The sequence below is a fragment of the Lygodium microphyllum genome, chromosome 10, assembly GCF_053477565.2.
Source record: "Lygodium microphyllum isolate KBCC chromosome 10, Lygodium_microphyllum_v1.1.10, whole genome shotgun sequence".
Lineage (NCBI taxonomy): Eukaryota > Viridiplantae > Streptophyta > Polypodiopsida > Schizaeales > Lygodiaceae > Lygodium > Lygodium microphyllum.
Genome location: NC_141144.1, coordinates 100,922,034 through 100,946,757, shown reverse-complemented (window position 1 = coordinate 100,946,757; position 24,724 = coordinate 100,922,034). Strand labels below are relative to the sequence as shown.

Below are 24,724 nucleotides of genomic sequence, written 5' to 3'. Positions count from 1 at the left end.
AGTGTGGTTATGCTTCGGTGAGGTAAAAGGGGGATGTATGCATCCATCCAATGATTCACCCCAATGAACCTTTAGCTTAATAGAGAGTTTGTAAGCCTCAAGTGTGGTTATGGGTTGGTGAGGTCAAAGGGGGCCCAGGTGTCCATCCAATGATTGCCTGCGCATCCATACAATGATTCACCCCAAAAATGGATGGAGGATGTGTTATATAGTGTGTATGGCCAAGCATTGTTTACGTTTAGCTTGGTGAATGTGGATAGCTAGATACGTGACATTATTGGAAGACAATCTACCTTACTTTATTCATGTGCATTTCATATCACAGCTTTTACACATTGTCTTACTGGTGTTTGTACAAGTGCTCCTCTAGATCTTCCCAATGTGATGGAAAATGTTTATTCCGATTGACTGGAACAGTGAAGGATCTCTCTTTGTTGAACCCATCTAGGCCTTGTTCAGATCACTTGTTCAGATCATTATATCTCAAATATTGTTGACCTTTCTATTTTGTGACAAGGTTTGCAGTTTTTCAGCATTGGCCTTGAGCTTATTCAGTTCCTTCAGATTTCAGAGAACTGTTGAGTTGATTTCAAATTTATATGAATGTAGATACATGGTTTGCACTTGGAGCGCTATGCTTTTAGAGACGCTTTAACAGATCTGGTGATCCACAATTTGTTATCTGATGAAAAGGCAAGTTCCTTAGATAAAGTTTCATTCATGGATCACATTGAGCTGTATCATTGCATTTTAATACCTGAAGTTTGTAACAGCACAATGTGTAGGGTAGGATGACTCTTTTTATAAACCGATAGCTTGTATTCAGAAACGATTTTCCATTTTCTCACCTACATATCTCAAAGGTAAACTTTTAATGCATGATCTGATTACATGAAATTGAACAGCAATAATGCATTTGTAAGACTGCAACATGTACGGTACTTACGGACACTTTTTCTTTATTTGGGCTAGCAGGAAGCTCATTCAAAAGTAGAACAAATGAGCTTTACTGCTTGACTCCTCTTGATTGGCATATACTGCTTTGGCTGTTCAGTGAGTAGATCAGAATAATAATGCATTTGGGATGTCCTGAAGCATGTGATGTCTGATTGAAACAAGAAAGAAATTGGATAGTCGAGAAATTAAGGCATAATTTTGTAGTAATGGAAGTCCTCTGCATGACTTTTGCCTGTTTGGTTGAGAATAAATGCTTGAAACAAAAATAGGAGGAGAAAGGAAATTTTATTGCAACACCTTAACAGTAAACACTAAGGTAAGTAAATAATAAATGGTTGAAACAAAAGTAGAAGTAGAAAGGGGAGAATGTCTAATAAATGATTGAAACAAAAGTAGAAGTAGAAAGGGGAGAATGTCTAATACAATCGCTCAGCGACTTAGCCACTCTGGCAGTTCATGTCTTTTCACCTTATGATTGATCTTATGTGCTGACTGCTCAAGAAAATCATTAGGATTCATGAAAGCTGAAGCCTGCTAAGGAGCAAAGACTTCAAATTCAAGATGAATGCAGCTTAAATTTCTACCCTAGCATACACTGGGTCAACTTGTGATTCCTGGAATGGCAAAAGGATTGAACTTGTGACTGTGGAGGAATGGCAACAGCCTTCACTTTCTCTGGGTCCAACCTTGCCATCTTATTTACTTCCTTTTGCAACAAGGCTTACCTGGTCAATCCAACAATCTAGACACATCTCAGCTCTAAAGGAATTACTGAATTTTTGGACTTAGGGAGATGCCAATGAGTATAGAGGACAATCATCATGCCATCAGATTAGGGAGGAGGATACAGATGTGCTGGATCATACAAAGATGCTGAAAAGATTAAACTTTTTAATGTGGAGGAATTACAACATCTTCCTCTAGGCCCAACCTTACCATCCTATTTATTTCCTTTGGCAACAAGGCCTTACCTGGCCATTCCAACAATCTAGACACATCTCAGCTCTAAAAGAATTACCAACTTGCCTGGACTCAGGGGGATGCCAATGAGTATAGACGACTACCACCATGCAATTAGATTGGGGAGGAGGATATACATGAGGTGGATCACACGACCCCATCAGCTTCTGGACATTGGCATAAATAGGGCCTTTGACTTTTGGAGGAGAACGACATTTTTATGCTTGGAAAAATTTCAGTTATTCTTAAATATACACCACACAAGACTCCACTACTAGGCACGTGGTTGTAATATGGTAGTGCAACAATGGCCTACAGGGACATTGCATTTGGAGTTGCCATAGAAGCTGCTCTTAGACCGTACTCATTAAGAGGGAGCAGCATTGTAGCATCCTCTTGATTGCTCTTACACACAGTGGACAACAGGATACCACCATAGATGACAGCTGTATTTTTACCTGGTGCATTTATACAGTGGACTGCAGCCAGGCCATTCAGCAGCAGCATTTAGCCCTCCTGATACAGACCACTAGGTTGGCTCTCTTGGAGTCTTTGTGTTAGAAATTCTGCTCAGAGAGTGGCCAGTCTGGGGGATGCCTATCCCTATTTCATTTTCTTTCATATCTTGAAGGCTTACTATATTCTAGTTTCCCCTTTGTATTCTTTGCCACTGAGGATTTCATCAGGAAAGTCTTATTTTCTTTCAGGAAAAACACCTTGCAGGTAACTGTAGTTTTCTTTTTGCTTTTTGCATCTTGCTGCATTGGAAGAAAAATATGCAACTCTCTGGCAACAGTACATAAAACTCAAAACTGCTCTTTATAAAAAATCTAGCCCGCAGTTTAGATTGTTGACATCTAAAAGTTATGACATTTCATTGCTTATCTAGCAGGTTAGGATCAAATGCCACGAGTACATCACAAAGATTGCAGTTTATAACAGACAGGTGGCTGTTCAGTTACCAAGTGCAGTAAATGTATATGAGCTGCTTGAACATAAAGACATCAAAGAAAGCTATCGACTGTCAGCACAAATCGAGGGAAACATGGATTGTAATCTCCTTGTTCTGACTTCAGAACACGTTTTACTGTGTCAGGTGATACACTTTCAGTTGAGCAGATACAATATTACATTATAATTAGTGGAAAAGATACTTACTGTAAGGAATATATTTCTAATATAGAAAATTGCTTTCTTTGATCACTTTCTTGAATAGGTTGAGTTTAAATGAAATAAATTCAAACTGCACCTTATTAAATTTCTGATGTGTGAAGCTCAAAAGCTTTTCTAATCTTACTTTGGGTATTTTGAAAGAAATAAAGCAACAGTAACTAGAAAAACCCTGTTTTAACAGTGGATCACTGTTCCATGCAAAAGGTGAGCCTTCAGATGCTTCCTCTTTGACCTGTCCTCCTCATCTGTAGTTCTTGCTGCATTCCTCTCTTCCTCCTCGCTTACTGCTTTTAATATCTTTCCTCTTTCATCCATCTGCTTGTTTTTCTCCCTTCCTGTATTTCTCTGATTACCTGTCCTTATTCCACTTCTTGCCCCTGTCCTCCCCTGTCTTTTACTTTTCGTTTGTCCTCCCTGTGAGTAAGATGAGCTTCTTTTTCCCCCCAACAAAAAGTGAATTCTATTTAGAACACCTCAAAGAGATCTCCCTTGAGGTAAAGAAAGAAAGTAAGAAAGTAAGAAAGATATATTAACGTGTACATAAGGCCGATGTGGCCTATGAGACAAAATCCAGAGTATATCCATGTAAAGTATTAAGTACAAGGAATGATGAAAAGAGTGTCTAAGTACATTACAAATACAACAGCACTGTGAACAACCAATCTGGCGCCCTATAATGCCAAACCATTTGAGGGGCCATGTGGAAAAAAGTGTTTGAGTCCTAGGTCTGTAGGACGGCTTCTCTCCTCCCTCCCTGAATCCTCTGATATAGCACAATGTACCAAGTGTAGCTCTGTCAGCTATGATACCTCCTGATGTTGTATCTCAGCAATGCCTATCAATAGGAGATGTAGTGTCTCGGGTGGTCATGGCTTGGGGTTCAGCTACGCTGAAGTAGTTTGTAACTGCTCTCTGGAGGGGTGGATGATGCTGGGGTTGCCTCCTATCCTGTAACAATAATGCTTTGCGTCGTTGGAGCTCCAGCAAGAAAAGGCCCAGACATCTTTGGTCCTCATAGTCCATCACCCGTGTTAGTGGTCCAAAGCCCTCCTTAAAGAGGCAATGATAGCCGCCTCGGATATCATATTATACAATACATCTACAAATGTAGTGTTTCTCCGTCTCTGGCTCCCATCCACAAAGCTGGCACATCCTCTCATCGGCTGCAATATGGCTCCATTGACCTGTCTTAATCATCAACTGATGCGATGAGGTGCGGATCTGACCAATAGCAACTCGGAGTCCGTGGGACAGTTGAGTACCTATGTATCTAGGCCTCACTATGAAACCGTCATGAGAAAGCTGCAAGAAGTGACTTTGGTATTGTGCCGTTTTTGTGCCTAATGGGAAAGGGGGCTTGGACCAAGTCCTTTCTATCTCCACTTTAGTGATGTCTACTGTGACATTAATGTGACATTAAAGTGACATTAAGGTCACAGACATTAATGTGACATTAAAGTGACATTTAATGTGACATTAAGGTAAATCAAGGGGAACATGCACGAGGATGACCGTCCGGGCTCTTGGGCGCCCGAACGGGGTTTAGAGGAGCCTAGAACCAAAGAGAGTCCAAGAATAGTAGGACTCACCAAGGTTTGACGGCTGGCAATCGGATCACGATGGGTCTGGCCAGCAATAAACTAGGCAAGGCTGGGAGGTGAAAGGATCACTCGTGCTCATTCATCCCGACTGCTTTTCCTCTGGCTTCTATGGTCTTCTTCAGAGTCATCTGACATTGGTATCAGAGCCGACGGGTCTCGTTTTGTGGATCCGTGAAGCTGTTCGACGAGAAGACATGCCGACGGGTCTCGTGAAGCAATCCGTTTACGGCACCTGGTGACACGTCATATAGGTCGACGGGTCTCGTGAAGTAGTCCGTTTACGGCGCCTGATGACACGTCATATAAATTTGATGTGGCGATTCATTGCAATACGTCACTTATCATATGGCGGGGGGTAGCTATCTTCTATATCTAACGTCGTAGGCTGGATCGCGCGCCGAATTTTGGCTCAAGCCCGTCTTAAAGCGCATCAACGGACCTGACGCCTTGTTCCCCTTTCCATAGGCTGGCCCTCCAGTTGCGTGAAATTGACGTTATTTTCTGGTTCCTTTGTGACCAGTCGACTGCACGCTCTGGAATTTCTCTCGCCAGTCCCGATTGCACTTGCATAACAAGTACAAGCTGAGCAGAGAACAAGTCCAGGAAAGATGCATTGATGGCCTGCGTGATCATTAAGAAGGGGGCTGAATACTAGTCGTTTCTGCAAAGAAGCTCCATTTCCTGCATGACTGACTTTGTTCGAAAGATAAAATTTGTTCCTTGCTCTTCGGGTTTATTTATAAACCAGCAAACAGCTGCCTGCCATTAAAACCAGGGAAGTACTTTACTTTGTATGCAAATTTCTTAGTTTTGCTTTCCAATTCCAGTGTATTAATGGCAGAAAAAGGGAAAGAGAGAGTAATGGAAGGTTCTAGTTCTGGGGACCACCCTATGGTAGATCCCCATGAATCAGAGATGCAAGAAGAACAGTGGGAAGAATTTTTTGCTACACGAGAACAATTTGATGATCTTACTGCTCGTGTACAGGCTCAGGGGGTTCAAATGGAATTTTTAACTCAAACACTCATTGAAATAAAATCTCAATTAACTTTATTGTTAGAAAGAGATAAAAATAAGATAGAAACCTCGGATGTCCCATCTTCATCGAAAGATTTAGATGTGACTATGCGAGATCCTAAGGAACCCCATCACAAGTTGAGGGATAATCCAGTTCTAAAGGATATGAAACCCCCTCAGTTTCACGGGGAGGAAAAAGATAGAAATAAAGCTACAATCTTTAATTTCCTCCAAAAATGGGAAGATTTACATAAACTTAAAAATACTCCACCACATCTCCAAGCACTGGAGACTAGTTTAACTTTGGGGCCCAAAGCATAGGTGGCGAACTTTAAAGGAGGCAAATAAAATACCTGAAACTTGGGCTCAGTTTGAATCCGTCTTTTTAAAAGAATTCCTTCCTGAAAATGAAATGGAAAGAAATTGGGAAGATTGGGATTATGTCAGACAAAAGGGAAGACCCTTGCTGACATATTTGAAGGAATATCTTGAGATAATCCTCAAATTGGAAATAATAGATGAATTTCAAAAGACAAGAGGATTCATTAGGGGACTAGATAAAGCCTGTAAAAAGGAAGTAAAAAGGAGTTCACCTAAGACGTTGGAAGAGGCAATTAAATTTGCATTAATCAATGAAGATAATGTGCGTCCAGGTACACTCACTAGTCTCACTGATACGGAGCCCAAGTCTAAGGAATTGGAAACCTCAAAATTTGTGGGCAAATTTAAAAGGAAAATGCCATTTTTTAAGGGTAAAAAACAACCTTTTGAAAAGAAACAATATGTGAGGCCAAAGTTAAGTCCTGACGACTTTGATAAGGCCAAAAAAGAAAAGTTGTGTTTCAACTGCCTATCCCCTAACCATGCTGCTTGGAATTGCCCTCAAAAGAAAAAGGGGGAAGACAAAGGAAGGGATAAGGACAAGGGCAAGGGAAAAGAAAAACAAATCCATGTAGTGCAGACCTTAGAATTAAAGGGGCATGAAAAGTACAAATCTTTAGAGGTCTTGCACATGGTGTGAGAGCAGAGGATCGAGGTACAACTGGGATTCAGTAGACAGTGTGAGAGTGAGAGACAGAGTTGAAGCACGACACCCAAGAGAATTGACTGAATGAGTGTAACCTAAAAGTACAAAGTACAACCCTTAAACCTTAGGGTTGTAGGGGGTGTTCACACCCGACACACACTAAGTGCCCAAATGTGTGTAACATAAGCACATAAGTACATATGACAATAAGGCCATAAGTCTGGGGGAAAAAACCTCTCCTACCAAGAGTAAAAAGTGCCCCAGTGTCCTACTGATCACCGACACTCCCATATGAGCGTAGGCGTAAGTAAGGCGTGAGTCAAATACCCAACAAACCCCACTGGAGTGAAGAGTGATCAAGAGTACAAGGATTATCCGCCACCAAAGGATATCAAATTTAAAGCATCTCGAAATGCTTCAAATTTGTCACGAGGAAGAGCTTTGGTGAAGATGTCTGCCACATTACTGGTGGTAGGACAATAGACAAGGCTGATATCACCTGCATGTAGCCTCTCTCTAACAAAGTGATAGTGAATCTCAATGTGTTTCGTGCGAGCATGAAACACTGGGTTCCGTGCCACTGCAACGGCACTTTGACTGTCAGTGAACAATGGAGTAGGCTCAGTGACAGATATGTCCAAATCAGCTAGCAAGCGTCTAAGCCATACGCATTCAACTGTGGTAGTGAAAGCTGCCTTGTATTCAGCTTCACATGACGATGTGGCAATAGTGGATTGTTTCTTGCTAAGCCAAGAAATGCAAGAAGAGCCAAGAAAGAAACAATTGCCACTAGTGGAGTGACGTGTATCATAATCACCAGCCCAATCAGAATCACTGTAAGCATGTAACTGCAGTGGTCCCCCCTGGGCATAAAGCAACCCAAGAGAACGAGTACCTTGCAAGTAGCGAAAAACACACTTGACAGCTTGCCAATGTGACATACATGGCTGATGCATATACCTGCTCAAAGCTGAAACTGCAAACTGTATGTCCGGCCTAGTATTGCATAGATAGATGAGACATCCAACTGCAGGAGCATATGTATGTATATCAAACAAATCACTGTCATCATGTAATGACAGTTTCAGTCCAGGTTCCATGGGAGTACAAACTGGCTTGCAATCCTGTAAGCAAAACTTCTCAAGAAGCTGCCCAATATACCTTGATTGTGATAACCCAATACCTCGAGCATTATGTATGAACTGGATGCCCAAGTAGTAATGCAAAACTCTCAAGTCAGACATGTCAAAAATTTGCTGCAAATTTTGTTTGAATGTTGAAATCTGATCAGCATGTGTTCCAGTGAGCAAAAGGTCATCAACATAAAGACATAAAATCAGCATAGATCCCCTTTCTTTACATACGTAAAGGGTAGACTCAGATGAGCTGTTTAGAAACCCCTGACCAAGCAAGAAAGCATCTATCTTTTCATACCAAGCTCTAGGAGCTTGTTTCAAACCATATAGTGCCTTTTTGAGCTTGCATACCAAATGTTCTGAGCCTTCAACTGCAAAACCAATGGGCTGCCGTACATAAACTTCCTCCTGAAGTTCCCCATGTAAAAATGCAGTCTTGACCCTCATAATCAATGCCCTTTTTCTGCGCGTAGCCTTTAGCTACCAGCCGTGCCTTGTATTTATCAATGGATCCATCTGCTTTTCTTTTCAATTTGTAGACCCATTTCGTTCCAATCGCTTTCTTCCCAAATGGCAAGGACACCAAATCCCAAGTTTGATTCTTAGTAATAGAATCTAATTCAGCTTGCATAGCTGCCATCCAATGCACACTGTGTTGTGCATCCTCATAACATTCAGGCTCTTCATTATCAAAAGTACTTGCTGCCATAATAAACTCCATGGTATGTGCTGAATCATGCAAACGAGTTTGCCTTCTAGTACGACCAGCCATGGGTGCATCCAAAGGACTATCTTGCATAGTCTGCAAATACCATCTAGGTAGCTGTCTAGCATCCTGGCTGTGTGCAAGCTCTTGCTGAATTTCAGTTTCAGCATGATGCTGAATATTCCGATCAGCCAATGGCTGAATTTCTGCACTTTCCATAGGAGCAGCTGGCTGAACATTAGGTTCATTTTCTGAAGCTCCAGCTGAATCACCAAAAGTAATGGGCAGCAGCCCTTCAAAAACATCACGGGCAGCCTGATATGTGTCCAAACCAGCCAAGGATAATTCTGATTTTTCATCAAAAACAACATCCCTGTTGACAAAAACCTTCTTCGTAACGGGATCATAGAGTCTGTAGCCTTTGCTCTCATTGCTATATCCCATAAAAATGCACTTAACAACCTTGTTGTCCAATTTTCTTCTAAGTACCTGTGGAATATGGGCATAGGCAAGACACCCAAAGGTACGAAAGTGACCAACAGAAGGTTTACGGCTGTTCCGAGCCTCAAATGGTGTGATGGTCTTCAAGACTTTGGTAGGGCATCTGTTCAAAATATGGCAAGCACACATGACTGCTTCCATCCAAAAACTATGAGGCAAGCTCTTTGCCTTCGGCATACATCTGGCCATCTCCATGAGTGACCGATTTTTCCTCTCTGCTACCCCATTCCGCTCTGGAGTATAAGCTGTAGTATACTGATGGACTATGCCCTTCTGCTGCAAAAAAGTATTCAGCATAGAGGACATGTATTCCCCCCCTCGGTCCGAACGGAGAGTCTTAATCTTGCAGCCAGATTGATTTTCAACAAGTGCACTGAAAGTCAAAAATGCATCATACACTTCTGACTTCTTTTTCAAACAGTAGAACCAGCAAAAACGTGTAAAGTCATCAATGAATGTCACAAAATAATAACAACCACCCAGTGACATGGTCTGCATAGGCCCACAAACATCTGAATGTACCAACTGCAATCTGCTTGTTGCTTTGAAAGCAACATCACGAGGAAATGAGAACCGATGCATTTTCCCCAAAATGCATCCCTCGCATAAGTGCTCAGGAGGTCTCTCCAAGAGAGGTAAGCCATCCAGCATCTGAGTACGCTGCAAGAGCATCAAGCTGCCAAAGTTTACATGCCCCAAACGAGCATGCCATAACTCCGCCTGTATCATAGCAGGAGTAAGAGTGGATGTCAAGTATGCTGTGACTGATCTACTGAAAGAGCATCCAACTCATATAAACCATGACACAAAGATCCTGTCAAGACCAAAGTCATGCATTCTTTTTCTCGAACCATGCAACGGTTATCATCAAAGGTGACCTGCATACCACAACGTGCCAAAGAAGAAATAGAAAGCAAATTCTTCTTTATTCCAGGCACAAACAAAGCATCCTGCAGGCGGAGAATAGAGCCATCAATGGTTGTGAGCTGAATCTTCCCAATACCACGAATAGGGTATGATGCATTATTGGCACACTGTACCGATTTCCCAACGGGAGGTGCACTAACTGAAGCAAACAAATCTCTGTGAGATGTAATATGTCTAGAAGCACCACTGTCAAAGAACCAAGTGTCAGCATCCTCAGTAGAGCTAAGTGCTCTATCGGCCCAAGAGATGTCATAACTGCAAGTGTAAAAACAATAGTCCCTGTCCACAACAAAGGACGCGGACTCACTAGCAGTGGAAGTAGTAGTAGAAACAGACATTCCTGACTCCTCCTTCTTCTCTTTGGCAATGCGCTTTTTGCACTCGGTGATATAGTGGCCGGGCTTCTTACAATAATGACATTTTCCTTTCTTTGCTTGCGTCTCCCCTTGTGAGTGATTCTGCGATGTGCCCGAAGTGCCAGAACTCTGTGGAGCATTTTTCACCTTGCTGTTCTTGCCTTTTTGTCTTGCCACAAAAGGCTGCTCAGAGACTATAGCATCCACACCACTATTTTTCCGTGTTTGCTCCTCCTCTAGAAGCAAACTAACCAGCTGAATGAAAGTGAGTGGGTGCTCAACAATCCTCATGGTGAGGTTTAATGGAGTATGAAAAGACAAGTACGAAGGAGGTAAGGAATTCAAGGTGGTGGATATCAACTGTGCATACGAAAAATACTCATCTACATTCATGAGCTGCTCCCTCAAGTCGTGAATCTTTTTTAAGTGATCCTGCATAGAATCACCTTCATGCATCTTCAAAGTTTCCAACTCTTTCTTCAAGAAAGAGATCCGAGTCTCATTCTTTCCTGCAAACATATGCTCCAAAGTCAACCATGCATCTCGTGAAGAAGATGCCGAACGGATATGAGGTATGATGGACCGCTGAACTGCCAGAGCAATCAGCGAGAAGGCCTGTGCATCACGGGTATCCCAAGCTTTTTGAGCTGCAGTTCTTGGAGGAAGTGGCTGAGGTGGAGCGGGCTGAGGTCCCCGCTGTCCACGTGCGCCATGGGGAGGAGGAGTAACGGGAGCTACAACTCCCGGTCGAGTTTCTTCTCCACTGACATAATCCCATAAATTCTTGGCCACTAATACATTCTTCATCATGAATGACCAAAGGGAATAGTCTGTCTTCCTTGGATACATACGTAAAGACATCACCTCCATGATTTGCCATGATGACAAATTTCCAAAGACAAAATGAGCAATGTCAAAGCAGTATGAACTGGAAACCTGCAAATTTCCAGAAATTGCAGCAAACACATTTCTGCAATTAATGTGCAAGGGCATACTCTGTCAGAAAACTGTCTTTTAATTTACGCTTCCCAAGGTGCAAACAGTGCACTGCAACACTGTTATCTCAAAATCCCTTTTTTATTTTTTATTTTTTGTCCAAAATTTCTGTCAAAACAGTCTTTCTGTGACTGTACCAGCAGTTCAAATGCAACTGCCCACAAAATAAACAAAAGCCCCAAAATTTCTGATGATCCAGTCCAGAAATTTGCATGAAATTTATCCCCCACTTGTTCTGTGCTTGCTGCGTGTGAACCTCCTCTTCCAGAACTGTGTTCAAGGCTGAAATTTAAAAAAAAAATGTTTAAAATTGTACCTGATGCAGAGCAGGCTGGCGAGCAGACGCAGGTTGCTGACGTGGACACGTCAGACTGCGGGAGAACAGTTGCGAGCTGCTGACGTGGAGGTTTCAAAACGGCGGGCAGGACGGGTTGATGTCTGACGGGCGGGCTGCGTGTGGTGTGTGGTAGGTCGTCGGGCGAGCGGGCTGCGCAGTGGCAGGTCGTCTGGCGGACGGGCTGCGTAGTGGCAGGTCGTCAGGCAGGCAGACTGTCTGACGTGGTGCTGCTGACTTGAATGACAGGCGACGCAGGACAGGCTGACGAAAGTCACGCTGGCGACAGTGCTGACGAAACTGACTGCTGACGAGACTGACGACGGGCAGACTAACTGCTGACGTGCGGCTGGAGCTGGCGTCGCCTTTCAAACTGGTGGCGACTGGCGAACGTGCTGGAGGCAGACGTGCTGGAGCGGAACTGGCGTGGACTGCAGACAGCAGACTGCAGGCTGAAGCTGAGTTCAGAGCTGAGCTCTGATACCAAATGTGAGAGCAGAGGATCGAGGTACAGCTGGGATTCAGTAGACAGTGTGAGAGTGAGAAAACAGAGTTGAAGCACGACACCCAAGAGAATAGACTGAATAAGTGTAAACTGAAAGTACAAAGTACAACCCTTAAATCTTAGGGTTGTAGGGGGTGTTCACACCTGACACACACTATGTGCCCAAATGTGTGTAACATAAGCACATAAGTACATACGACAATAAGACCATAAGTCAGGGGGAGAAAACCTCTCCTACCGAGAGTAAAAAGGGCCCCAGTGTCCTACTGATCACCGACACTCCCATATGAGCGTAGGTGTAAGTAAGGCGTGAGTCAAATACCCAACATCACAAATATCTGTCTCCATAGTAGCTTGCATGTCTTGCGGAACCTGATTGCGGACCAGATCATAAAAAACTGAACGGGCATGAGTAATTTGGCCTGAAGGTGGAGAAGTGGAACCAAGAAGGTCGATGAAATAATTCCTACACATATTCATGATAGTTTGCGGATCAAGGAGCATTTGACCTTCTGCGTCCTGGAGTCTAGTCATATTCTCTCGAGCAGAAGAGGCATGGAGAGCTCGAAAGAACTTATGAGTCTCACAAGCACCATCTTGCAAAGTCTCCGTCAGATGTTGCAATTTGGCCTGCTGATAAGATTTCGACTGAAACTCTTTAATAAGATCAGCCACAGGCATTGCCAGTGACAGCAGAAATTCATCATTTGGAGTGTCCACCAGCAGTGAACGAACCAAAGCCAACAGGTCCTCCGCTGCTTGTCGACGCCGCGACAAAGAGCGGCATGATGGATCCCATATTGCCAAGCAACCCGCTGCACATTAGAGAGCAATCATTCAAACGAAGCAGTGCCCTGAGAGGAGAAGTCCAATAAGAATCTATCAATCAATTGCTGCATATAGCCGTGAAAGATTGCATGCTTCAAGTAAGACGAGTTGAAACGCAAAGGAAGTCTCTCCAGAAATTGCTTATAAGGTGCAATGGGTTGTGCAAGCAGCTCAAGTTGTAGAGGGAAATGGTCCGACAAGGCATATTGCTGCAACACTTTCATTTCGAGCATCTCAAGAAGGAAATCATCATTCTGCATGATGTATATGCGGTCCAACCGCGACCATGTTGTTGCATGTTGGGCAGAATGGTAAGTAAACCCTGTAGAAGAAGGGTGTAGCCAAGACCAGAGATCTTGCTTAAGAACGGCAAGAGCCAACTCATGCCACATACGACTTTCCGGTGCATCCATTACCGAATGCTCCGATGTGGACTGCGAAGAATCGACACACATATTGAAATCCCCCATAAAAAACCGACGTCTGCCAAGTGACAAGGAAGTCTGCTAAGTATGCCAAAGCTCCCGGCGAGATAAAAGATCATTCGGAGCATAGAGACCGAGTAACCATAAGATCTCTCATTCGAATAAAATTTCAATCACCACAAAGCGGCCATGTACATCATTTTTAATAAGAGCAGGCTGATATTTTTCATTTACAATCATGAGCACACCAGAATAATGCATGGCATGTGTCCCTGCATAGAACAAACGAAAGCCATGGCAATCCACAACTTTTCCTACTTCACCGTTACTCTTGTGCTCAACAGCACACAAAACATCCCAGCGATTCTCATGCAAGACAGTCCACATGGCATGTTGCTTGTGGCGAGAACAAATTCCTCGCACATTCCACGTGGCTATTTACATGTATATTCAAAAGAAAATCAGGTACGAGGCACAGCTTGCCTCGATTTGACCTTTTCTGCGAGAATGTCCAGGACTCCCTCATCCAAAAAATCAGCTAACACGGCAAAACAGTTCTAAGGACCAGATTTCGAGGTAGACGGCATATTTGCTGTCTTGGGGATGGAACGGGGATAACGTCGATCCCGTGGGGTAATGACATTACCTCTAGTATCAAAAGCCAGCTTAGCAGGTGGACCCTTTGGACCATCCGAATACACTCTCCTAGTGGGCTGTTGATGGGGAGCAGAGCAAACCATAGTAGGAGCAGAGTGTTCTGAAGACAACATTTCTTTCCTGCGCATATAAGTACGCATGGAATCTTGTGAGGCAGTCGGGACAGTATCCACCATGCCAGCGACAAGCCTGTTGCCTTTTTTCCCGCGTAAATCGACCCAGTCATTGGCACGGGAATCCAAACCCGAAACCTGTTGTTTACCTTTATCCAAAACTTTAGGTGGCTGGGTGGCATCCTGCGACGGAGCATCACACACCATATCTTCCATGGGCAGTGCAACATGCTCAGGTTCTGAAGTGTGGTGCTTCTTTGGGCATTCGGCCATAAAATGCCCCAATTTTTCCACACGAAAAGCAATGTCCTGCAAAGTTGCCCCATTTCAAACGAAAGTGTAAAGGATGCATGCCGGAGCAATTAAGATGTATCCACGCAGGCCTTTTCTTAGCAGTGTCCCATAACATACACAAACGGTTACGATTGACGGCCCTTAGTGTTGGGGGGACCAGAACAGTGCCCACAGTGGCCATGGCATCCGTTAACAGTGGCCAATAGACAGTCGGACAGTTTTCCACTTCAACCCAGACAGGGCATTCACGTTGCAACAGGCGCTGAAAATCCGCCATTGGGCGCCATGGCACAGCATGGACCAAACGGCGATCTGAGAACAAAGGCAGTTTAGACACGAGAGCAGCACGGTGCGTCTCAGATTTCAACAGTATCTCAAAGAAGCCTCGGGGCCCGAGAAAAATCTCTTCAACACATTCCCCTTGTAACAGACTGTGCAGCCACTGGCGAAGACGGGAAAGTTGTGGGATCCGACCAGTGAAGAAGAGTATCACTGCGCGTTCATAGAACACTGAAAAGGAGCGCAAGACATTTTTCGGGTCCACAGTGGCTTCCAGAACATCTTCAGTTGCAGAGTCAGAAAAGACTTCTTGATTATGTTGAACATAATCGCCAAGCAGAGTGTTGGCAAACTCCAGCAAATGCTCCCAGTCAACCTCCTGAGAGTCCACAGAATCAGAAGCAACCTGAGCATAGGAACGATCTTGATGATCCATTGTTTCTTTCGAAGTATGCTTGGTGCGTTTGCCCGCAGGCTGGAAGTCAGGACTAGGGGGCATCTCTTCTGTGCATGGAACCATATCCTCTGGTTCCTCGGTATGAGAATCCGGACCAAGAGCTGCCACCGTTTGGTCTATAAAAGCTAGATCCTGACCAACCATATTGTATCGCTGCGGATGCCGTTCAGAGGCCGAGTGAAGAGCTGCAATCTCTCTTTTTTTTTCGTAAAAGGTAATTATATTAATTACGAAAAAAATACAAGATTACTGGATTACAAGATACATGATGACACAAAGCCATCATGTGAAGCGGTTTTCTCTTTCTCTCTCTCTCTGTTTTTTCTGATTACAAGATACACGAGGGCCCTAGGCCAACGTGTGGGGAAGCCCCGTAGTAATGTACTGAAAAGGTTACACCAATCATGGCAACGACCCAGAGGCAATTGCCATATGCCACGGATGCAAATCCTCCCGAGGGAGCAAGTCGGAGTGTCGGATGATATCTAGCTGCCAATGCAAGAGCCCTTTAAGCCTGGCAATATGTCGGGGTACATTAGAGGCCGAATCAAAGAGAAAAGCATTGCGCGTGGTCCAAATGTGCCAGCATCCCCAATATCTGAAAAAGTGAAATAAGATCTTCTCATGCAACTGTGGCGGTGCGGGATACTTCGGGCGCACAAAAACCCAGTCGAAAGGAGATAGCGAGGATCCCACCACCGCGCGCCAAATGTGCGACAAGAGTGACCAGATATTCTTGGCGAGCGGGCAAGAGAGAAAACGATGTCGGGCCGATTCCGCCGGTGTGGTACAGAAGAAACAATTGCCATTCGAGATGCGACGCTTGGCAAGGGCCGAGGCCCGAGGAAGACCACCAATCATCACCCGCCAAAGAAAAACCTTGCATTTGAAAGGTGTCTTATTTAGCCAGCCCTCCATCAGCGTTTTCTGCCACCATGACAGCGATTTCCGCAGGTCCCAAACAGTGTTAGCTTTCTCTCCCAACCATTGGTGATCTTGAACAAGAAGATGATACACCTGATTAGTAGAGGCCTTTTCCAGACTCAGGCGGCCTGCAAGGTCCCAGTCCTGCCAAGGGCGATCCACAGTCAAGGCAGGAAAGGGTTGCCGACCCTGAAGCTTCGACGAAAGCTGCTCCCATAAATCACGGTATCCACGTGGGATCTTAAAGAGTCACCGAGCAGTCCGAAATGATACGAGGACATTGCGAGTGGCAAGGGTAGCATCCGCAACCGACGTCACACCTAACCGGGCCAGGCGATTAAATCTTGGTCTGAGTTGATGTTTATCTTCCCATGAAAGGAGTCGCGATACTGCCAACAATTCCAGCTGAAAGGAGTTGGTCTGCAAGCGGTCCCCTACTGGGTGCCAACGGGCCTTTTGGAGCACCACTTTCCAAGAGCCGACCAAGTGCAGTAACAAAGAGGAAGAGGGACTGGAAACACGAGAGTCAGCATTAAGGACATGCCACCAGGAGGCCCGAAGCCGTGTGTTGCCATGGCGGAGCCCGCTGTCCTCAAGAAAATAACGGGCTATGATGGTCCATGGGTGATGGTCCACACACATGGCACGAAAAAGGGACCAACGGAGAGCTAACATATGAGTGTGTGCATCCAAAATAGCTCCTCCACCCATGCGCTTAGGGGTACATGCGTGGGACCATGAAATCCAGGAAATGCCGGCCTGCAGTGAATCCTTCTTCCATAGCATGAAACGGATGGGATGGGTGAGGGCCTTCAAAGTAGTAGGCGTCCATGGCAACAAAGGCAGGAAATACGTTAGCATTGGAAGCATGATTGTCTGGGCCACTTTGAGGCGGACATGGAATGGCTACGCTTGCGACTTCCAATACATAAACTTCGCCGTCAATTTTTGTGAAATCCACTCCAGCAGGGCTTTTGGCCGTACATCCACCCCCAATGGGTATCCAAGATGCCTGACAATGGAGCCACGGGAAACCACCTGGCCTTGCCAGCCTAAGGACTGCAAATCAGGCTCCGTACAACTGAGAATGGCTGACTTAAGGGCATTGATGCGAAGCCCAGAGGCCTGACCAAAGAGTGTCCAAACATCTAATGCCCTTCGAATGTTGTCCCTGTCCGCCTGCAAAATCATAAAGGTGTCATCAGCCAAAGATTGGCTAACGAAGTGCTGACCCAACGGAAGAGACAGCCCGGCCAGCTGAGCAGAGGCTGCCATGGAGGATAACATTGAAAGGACCGGGTGAGTCGCCAGGGCAAAGAGGAGAGGGCTCAAAGGACAACCCTGTCTGACCGAGCGTGCAAGGACAAATGGCTCTGTAACTCCACCATTAAGCATAACTCTGGAGGAAGCCTCAGCACTAATGGTGTAGATCAATCGGGACATTCGTGTACCAAAGCCCATAGCCGACATGAGGTCTGCAATGAAAGACCAGTCCACATAATCAAACGCCTTTTCCAAGTCCAATTGGATCAATACCACCTCCTGACCGGAGTGCCGCGCATAGTCAATAGCCATCTGCACATTTAAGATATTATGCAGAATGTTGCGGCCCTTAATGAAACCATATTGGAGAGGATGCACAATAGCTGGAAGGTGCTTGTGGAGCCGATTCGCTAGCACTTTGGAGTAGATTTTATACATGGGGCCCATCAAAGAGATTGGTCTCCAGTGTTGCAACTTTGACGGCGAAGGGACCTTTGGAATTAGTTTGATAAGGCCTTCTTTCCATGAGGAGGGCATGACCCCCGTTTCCCACACCTGCTGAAACATGGCCACCAATGGCTTCACCAACTGCGTGGCCGAGGTCTGAAAGAATTCATTAGTGAGACCATCCCAGCCAGGACTTTTATCATTCGGCAGGTGCAACAAAACGTCCATAACCTCTTCCTCGCAAATATCCGTCTCCAAAGCGGCTTGCATATCAACTGGAACCTGCTGGCGGACCAGATGATAGAAGACCGAGCGGGCATGCGTAACCTGGCTAGAAGGCGAGGAAGAGGAACCAAGAAGTTCCATAAAATAGTTTCTGCACATAGTGACAATGGTCTGCGGATCCGTGACCATGCGACCTTTCGAATCCTGGAGTCTGGTCATATTTTCGCGAGCCGGAGACGCATGCAAGGCGCGAAAGAACTTATGAGACTGGCAGGCGCTATCTTGCATTGTGTCCGTCAAGTTGAGCAGCTTGGCCTGTTGATAAGATTTCAACTGAAACACTTGAATAAGATGGGCCAACCGCCTCTCCAGAGACAGCAGAAAATCATCATCAGGGGAATCCAGGAGCAAGGAACGGACCAAGGCCAATAGGTCTTCTGCTGCATGTCGACGTCGGCGGCAAAGCGAGGCATGATGGATCCCATACTGGCGAGCAACGCGCTGCACATTAGAGAGCAGCCGTGCAAATGAAGGCCAGCCCGCAGAGGCGAAGTCCAATAAGAACCTCTCAATCAGCTGCTGCATATAGCCCTGGAAAATTGAATGCTTCAAATAAGAGGAGTTGAAGCGTAACGGGAGCCTATCCAAGAATTGCGCAAAAGGTGCAATAGAGTGTGCTCGCATCTCAAGCTGGAGGGGGAAATGGTCCGACAACGCATATTGCTGCAAGACCTTCATTTCCAGCATCTCGGGAAGAAAATCATCGCCCTGCATGATATACATTCTGTCCAGTCGCGACCAGGTAGTTGCATATTGTGCGGAATGAAAAGTAAACCCTGAAAAAGAAGGGTGAAGCCACGACCAAAGATCTTGCTTGAGCACGTGCAAAGCAAAGGAACTCCATACCCGGCTTTCCGGCGTATCCATTACCGAACGCCCTGAAGTGGACTGAGAAGAGTCAACACACATATTGAAATCTCCCATCAAGAACCCCCTTCGGCCGAGTGACATGGAGCCCTGCAAAGTGGACCAAAGATCGCGTCGGGATGCGGGATCGTTCGGAGCATAGAGGCCCAACAGCCATAAAATCTCTCCTTCGAATAAGACTTCGATCACCAGAAAGCGGCCCTGCACATCATTTTTAACAAGGACAGGCTGATATTTCTCATGGACAATCATCAGCACGCCCGAATAGTGCGTAGTATGGGTCCCTGCATAAAACAGACGGAATCCATGACAATCCATCACTTTTCCTGCTTCACCGTGACTTTTGTGCTCAACTGCACACAATACATCCCACTGGTTCTCGTGCAAGACGGTCCACATGGCATGTTGCTTATGGCGAGAGCAAATGCCTCGCACATTCCACGTGGCTATCTTCATGTATCCTCAAAGAAGGAAGTCAGGAACGAGGCACCTGCTGCCTCGATTTGACCTTTTCCGCGAGAGCATCCAGGACACCCTCATCCAGAAAATCAGCCAATACTGCAAAAGAATTCTGGCGACCTGCTTTGGAGGTAGAAGGGAAATCCATTGCCTTGGGAGAGGGGCGGGGATAACGCCGATCCCAGGGTGTAATAACATTTCCTTTGGCATCGAACGCCAGCTTGGCAGGTGGGCCTCTGGGGCCGTCGGTATAGGCTCTCCTTGGAGACTGATTGCGGGGGCCCGACGGGGCCGTAGGACGCGCAGCCTGCTGTGAAGTGGCCATTTCTTTCCGGCGCGTATACGTGCGCACGGAATCCTGGAAAGCGGGAGGCCCAGGATCCGCCAGGCCTGTATCCAACTTTTTACCTTTTTTAGGACGTGCCTCTATCCAGTCAGTGCGATGGGACTCCACACTCAGGACCTGTTGTTTGCCTTTATCTATGACATGAGGAGACTGAAGGGCTTCCTGGGGCGTGGCATCAAGCACCATGTCGTCCTTGGGCAGCACAACCTGCGCATCCTCCGAGGACGATTGCTTTTCAGGGCATTCGGCCATGAAATGCCCCAATTTACCACATGAAAAGCAGTGGCCCGCAAAATTGCCCCATTTTAAGCGAAAATATAAAGGATGCATGCCCGAACAATTGAGGCGAAGCCACGCGGGCCTTTTCCTGGCCGTGTCCCATAGCATGCATAAACGGTTGCGGTTCATCGCCCTGAGGCTTGGGGGAACCAGCACTGTTCCCACAACTGCCATCGCATCCTTCAACATGGGCCAATAGACCGCCGGACAGTTTTCCACTTCCACCCACACCGGGCATTCGCGTTGAAGCAGACGCTGGAAGTCGGCCATGGGGCGCCATGGCACAACATGAACCAAGCGGCGATCAAAGAATAGCGGCAACTTGGACAGGAGCTCAGCGCGATGCGTTTCCGATTTCAGCAGGACCTCATAAAACCCGCGAGGTCCAAGGAAGATCTCCTCAACAGACTCCCCTTGCAATAGATGGTGCAGCCACTGGCGAATATGCGAAAGCACTGGGATCCTGCCAGTGAAGAAAAGTATAACTGCACGGTCATAGAACACGGAGAAGGATCGCAAGACTGATTTGGGGTCCACCGTGGCTTCCAGCACATCATCCGTTCCTGCAACAGAAAAAGATTCGGTATTATGCTGGACATAATCGCCGAGCAGAGTATTGGCGAAGTCCAGCAAATGCTCCCAGTCAATTTCCTGCGAATCCACAGGATCAGAGGCCACTTGCGCGTAGGAGCGTTCCGGAGGACTCATTGGCTCATCAGGCGTATGCTTGGAGCGTTTGCCGGCAGGCGGCTGTTCAGAACTCGGCGGCAACTCCTCCGTGCATGGCACCATATCTTCCGGCTCCTCTGCATCGGAATCAGGGCCAAGGGCTGCCACCGTCCGGTCAAGAAAATCCAAATCCAGGCCAGCCATAGTGCTGTCTTCACACAGAGGGCGAGCTCTTAGATGTCTGGTCCGCAGGGTCAGGATAAGGGCGCTCAGGGGGCGTGCAGCAGACAACAGGACTGCAGGTCGCGTACTGCCTGGAAGCGTGAAGGCATGCCACGCAAGGCGGGGCAGAGCTGACCCTTCACCTCACTCGGACTGTGAACGAGGAGGAGATCTGGGCGAAACTCTGATTGCAGAGCAGAAATGGTAGCAACAGATGACAGGCGTGCAGGGGCAGGGCTCGCGGAAGGCTGGAACGGGCCAGGCAGAGGCAGCGTAACACTCTCTCTCTCTGGCGCACCCTGACAGGGACCCGTTGACCTTATGCAGATTAGCTGCAGAGCAGGGCACCGCAGGAAGGAAGGACGCGTGTCAGGTCGCAGAGCAGGTCAATGGTTGTTCGCAGTGCAGGTCGACGGCTGTTCGCGGGCAGGGCAGGGCTCGAGCAGAGCAGAACGGACCCTGCACAGGTCAGATAGAAGAGCTCAGGCACCGCGCGAGGTAGAAACGCCCATCCGCTGGTCAGAGGAAGCACGTCCGTTGGTAGGTAAGCAGGTCCGCCATCGCTTCGCGTCGATTCATTTCCACCCCCCCCCTCTCTCTCTCTCTCTCTCTCTCTCTCTCTCTCTCTCTGTGTTCGAGCACACATGTAGCTGTTGGTCACTGCCACAACTCGAGCAGGGCAGCTTGTTGACAAGCAAGAAAACATAGGAAAGGGCCGCTGCAATCTCTCTCTCTCTCTCTCTCTCTCTCTCTCTCTCTCTCTTTTTCTTTGTACAGATCAGTGGGCACTCTGGCCAAGACGCTGTCTCTCTGACAAAACTGACGGGCTTAGGGTTTTACAGCAGCTGGACGCCTCGGCAGAAAAGGACACGAACAGGCAGGCGGAGCCGCGAACAACAGCATAGATGAAGGAAGCGGGGTGACTGGTGACGTGGCATCGCGATTGGGCAGAGGACAGGATGGGATAGACGGCGAGATAGAAGGTGGGATAGAAGACGGGGCGAAGCATGGCAGCGCTCAGGACCGGGATGGACGAAAATGAAGGCCCACGGGGCTGAAAGGCGACGACAGGGATCCCCGCCCTCAGAGCAGATGAGTGACGAGCGACGGCTACGCGGTCTGCATGCCGATGAAAGCTGCCGACGGATGGCGAAAGAGGGGCGGTGGTAGGTCGCGACCAGGATGCGCCATATCTTTCTCTCTCTCTCTCTCTCTCTCTCTCTCTCTCTCTCTCTTTGTCTCAGTTGCAAAGCAAGGCTATGTAGGAAGGAAGGTCACATGCCAGCTAGCAGAGCAAGTCGATCGGATGTTCGTAGGTAGGAAAGGGCAGGGCGTGATGTCATGGGCAGGGCAGAACGGACCCTGCACTCATTTTAGGGGTCTCTCTCTCTCTCTCTCTCTCTCTCTCTCTTTGCGTGCAGATTAGAGGGAATGCAAACGTTTCTTTCTCCTTCCCGCTGTTCAAGTTTTCCACCCCTTTTACTCTCTAAAGCTCTCTCCTTCCTTAATCTCTTAACCCTTCCAACTTCCTCCTCCATTAAGCTCTAGCCTCTCTCTACTCCCTCAAGCTCTCTACTTCTTCAAGCTCTCCATCCTTTCCACTTGTTTCTTCAATCATCTTACCCTCCACTCATAACCCGCTCGGCTCTCTCTATACATCATCAATGGTACCCCCTCTTCATGAGGCCTTTCATTTGCATTGTCCCTACTTCGAACGAGTGAAGGAGAAATCCAACACTTGTAAGTGGCAATGCAAGTATTGCCCAAAGCTCCACATCTCATCTGTCACTTGTCTTCTCATCTATCTTTGCAAGTTAGGAGAGGAGGCCACAATGTCTATGAAGATTTTTGTGGAAAATACTTGCCATTGAAGTGGCGCAAGGGTCTTTCAAGGGCAAGTGAGAAGGTGGTCTCTCTCGATTGTGAGGTCTCTGATGTGAAAGAAGATCTCTCTCCAACCGTCTTAGTTTTCTCCATTGGAGGAGCCTCGTCTAAAAAAAGCCATTCGAGTGGTGTACCTATGCCCAAGAGACAAACCACTTTTCCCCAAGCAATGGGGTAAGTTTTCGGTCCTCTCTCCTTTCTCAAGGAGTGGCAAAGCAAAAATAGAGATTGCATGCACCATAATTGAGTGCAATCTCTCTTTCCATATTTTGAAAGTGGATCAATGAAAGCGGATGGTGAAAGCCATTATCTCACTATTGGTCTACGTGGGGGATGGTACGGTGTCACAGGTAATGATATACGTACCACGAAACTCGATGAGGAGAGAGAGAGAGAGGATTGACAAGTCCCTTGTGCTTGTGTGTGCCAGTTAGGCGAAGTATGAATGCTCTATTTTATTGGATGGATGGAGTTACCGCAAAAAAAGAGGGATCATCAACATTCTCGTCTCTTGCCCACTCAACACATACTTCCTACGAGTAGTGGATGCGAGCACAAGGAGAAGGAGAACCACGGGCTCGTTCATGTATCGACATATATGATAAGCCATCATTGAGGTAATACTTCTAAATCCATTATTTTGCAATCTCTCTTTTCTTTTAACCTCCCAAATTTATTCTAACTTTATCATGTGTAATCTTGTAGGTTGGGCTATACAATATGGTGCAATTTGTTATGTACATGAGACGGAAACTTGAGGCCGAGTTTCCGTCCTTAGTATGGATGCCATGCGCTACACATTGTCTAGATCTTCTAATGGAAGATATAGGCAAGTTGGAGTGGGTGGCGAGGATTGTCAACAATGCTTGTACAATTGTTGGCTTCATCAACTCCATAGCCCGAGTTCTTGCGATTTATCGCTCATACTTAAGACTCGGAGTTAAAGAAGCCTTCGAAAACTCGGTTTGCCGCCATGTGGCTTTTCCTTTAACATGTCTATAAAGTTTGCAATAAGCTATATATAACGGTTGTGTCGGATGAGTTTAAGGAGTGGCTTGAAGGGGAGTCCACATTAAGCCAAGGGGAAGCAAAGGCCGGTCAAAGGCTTTGCTCAAAGGAGGAAATTTAATGGATGTGAGAGGCATTCTCATTGCCGACACTCCCATCTACAAGCTGCTTCACATGATGGATATGGAGAGGACAACGATTGGCCTCCTCTATCATCTTATTGTGGATGCCGTGGAGGAGATACAATCATCAACCATCTTGGATAGAGAGGCCTCTTCTTCATGGCATTCTTTTTATAAAAAAGAAAAAGAAAAATGATTAATGCTTCTTTTTAGTTTTAGACTTTATAATTCACATTGTCTCACTCTCTTTCTTTTCAACTTTCCAAAAGGAGGGACACCTTCATATACCAACTATCTTGGAGGTATTTCCAGAAGGCACAACTATAAGCATTTATGATTCTTGTTCCACTCAACGTTTGCTCTTGTTGATCATCATCTTGCATCAAAATATGCTTGCTTGCTTTAGTGATGTAAGAGAAGATGCTTGTTGAGAGATCTCACTCCTCCTAGTTCCAACTCTAATTCATCCAAGGCTTTGCTCTCCCATCCAAATCTGCCACTTATGAAGCCCCTTTCTGGTGCTTTAGACCTAGGAAGATTTTGCTCTTCTTGTGGCTTATGGGACAGAAGAGTTTGAAATAGGTACCTAGCTGGGAGTCGATAGAGTTCCAATGTTTTGTCTGAGATGTGGGGTACATAAGTCATTATATATGGGACTGATCTAGTGCTCATGAGGTGTGGAGGAGAGCCCTCAGACTAG

General features: G+C 46.3%; 1 protein-coding gene across 8 annotated transcripts in view; it reads left to right on the top strand.

Annotated features, from left to right (window-relative positions):
* LOC148030353 (uncharacterized) overlaps nucleotides 1-24,724 on the top strand; it is a 347,980-nt gene that overhangs the window by 104,199 nt on the left and 219,057 nt on the right. For all 8 annotated transcript variants that reach the window (XR_015692181.1, XR_015692182.1, XM_087686669.1 and 5 more), the window contains 2 exons: nucleotides 610-693; nucleotides 2,810-3,013. Coding sequence is in view for 6 of the 8 variants with exons in the window: in XM_087686669.1 (XP_087542795.1) it covers nucleotides 610-693; nucleotides 2,810-3,013 (288 nt within the window). In the remaining 2 variants the exon portion in view is untranslated. The remainder of the gene's footprint in view (nucleotides 1-609; nucleotides 694-2,809; nucleotides 3,014-24,724) is intronic.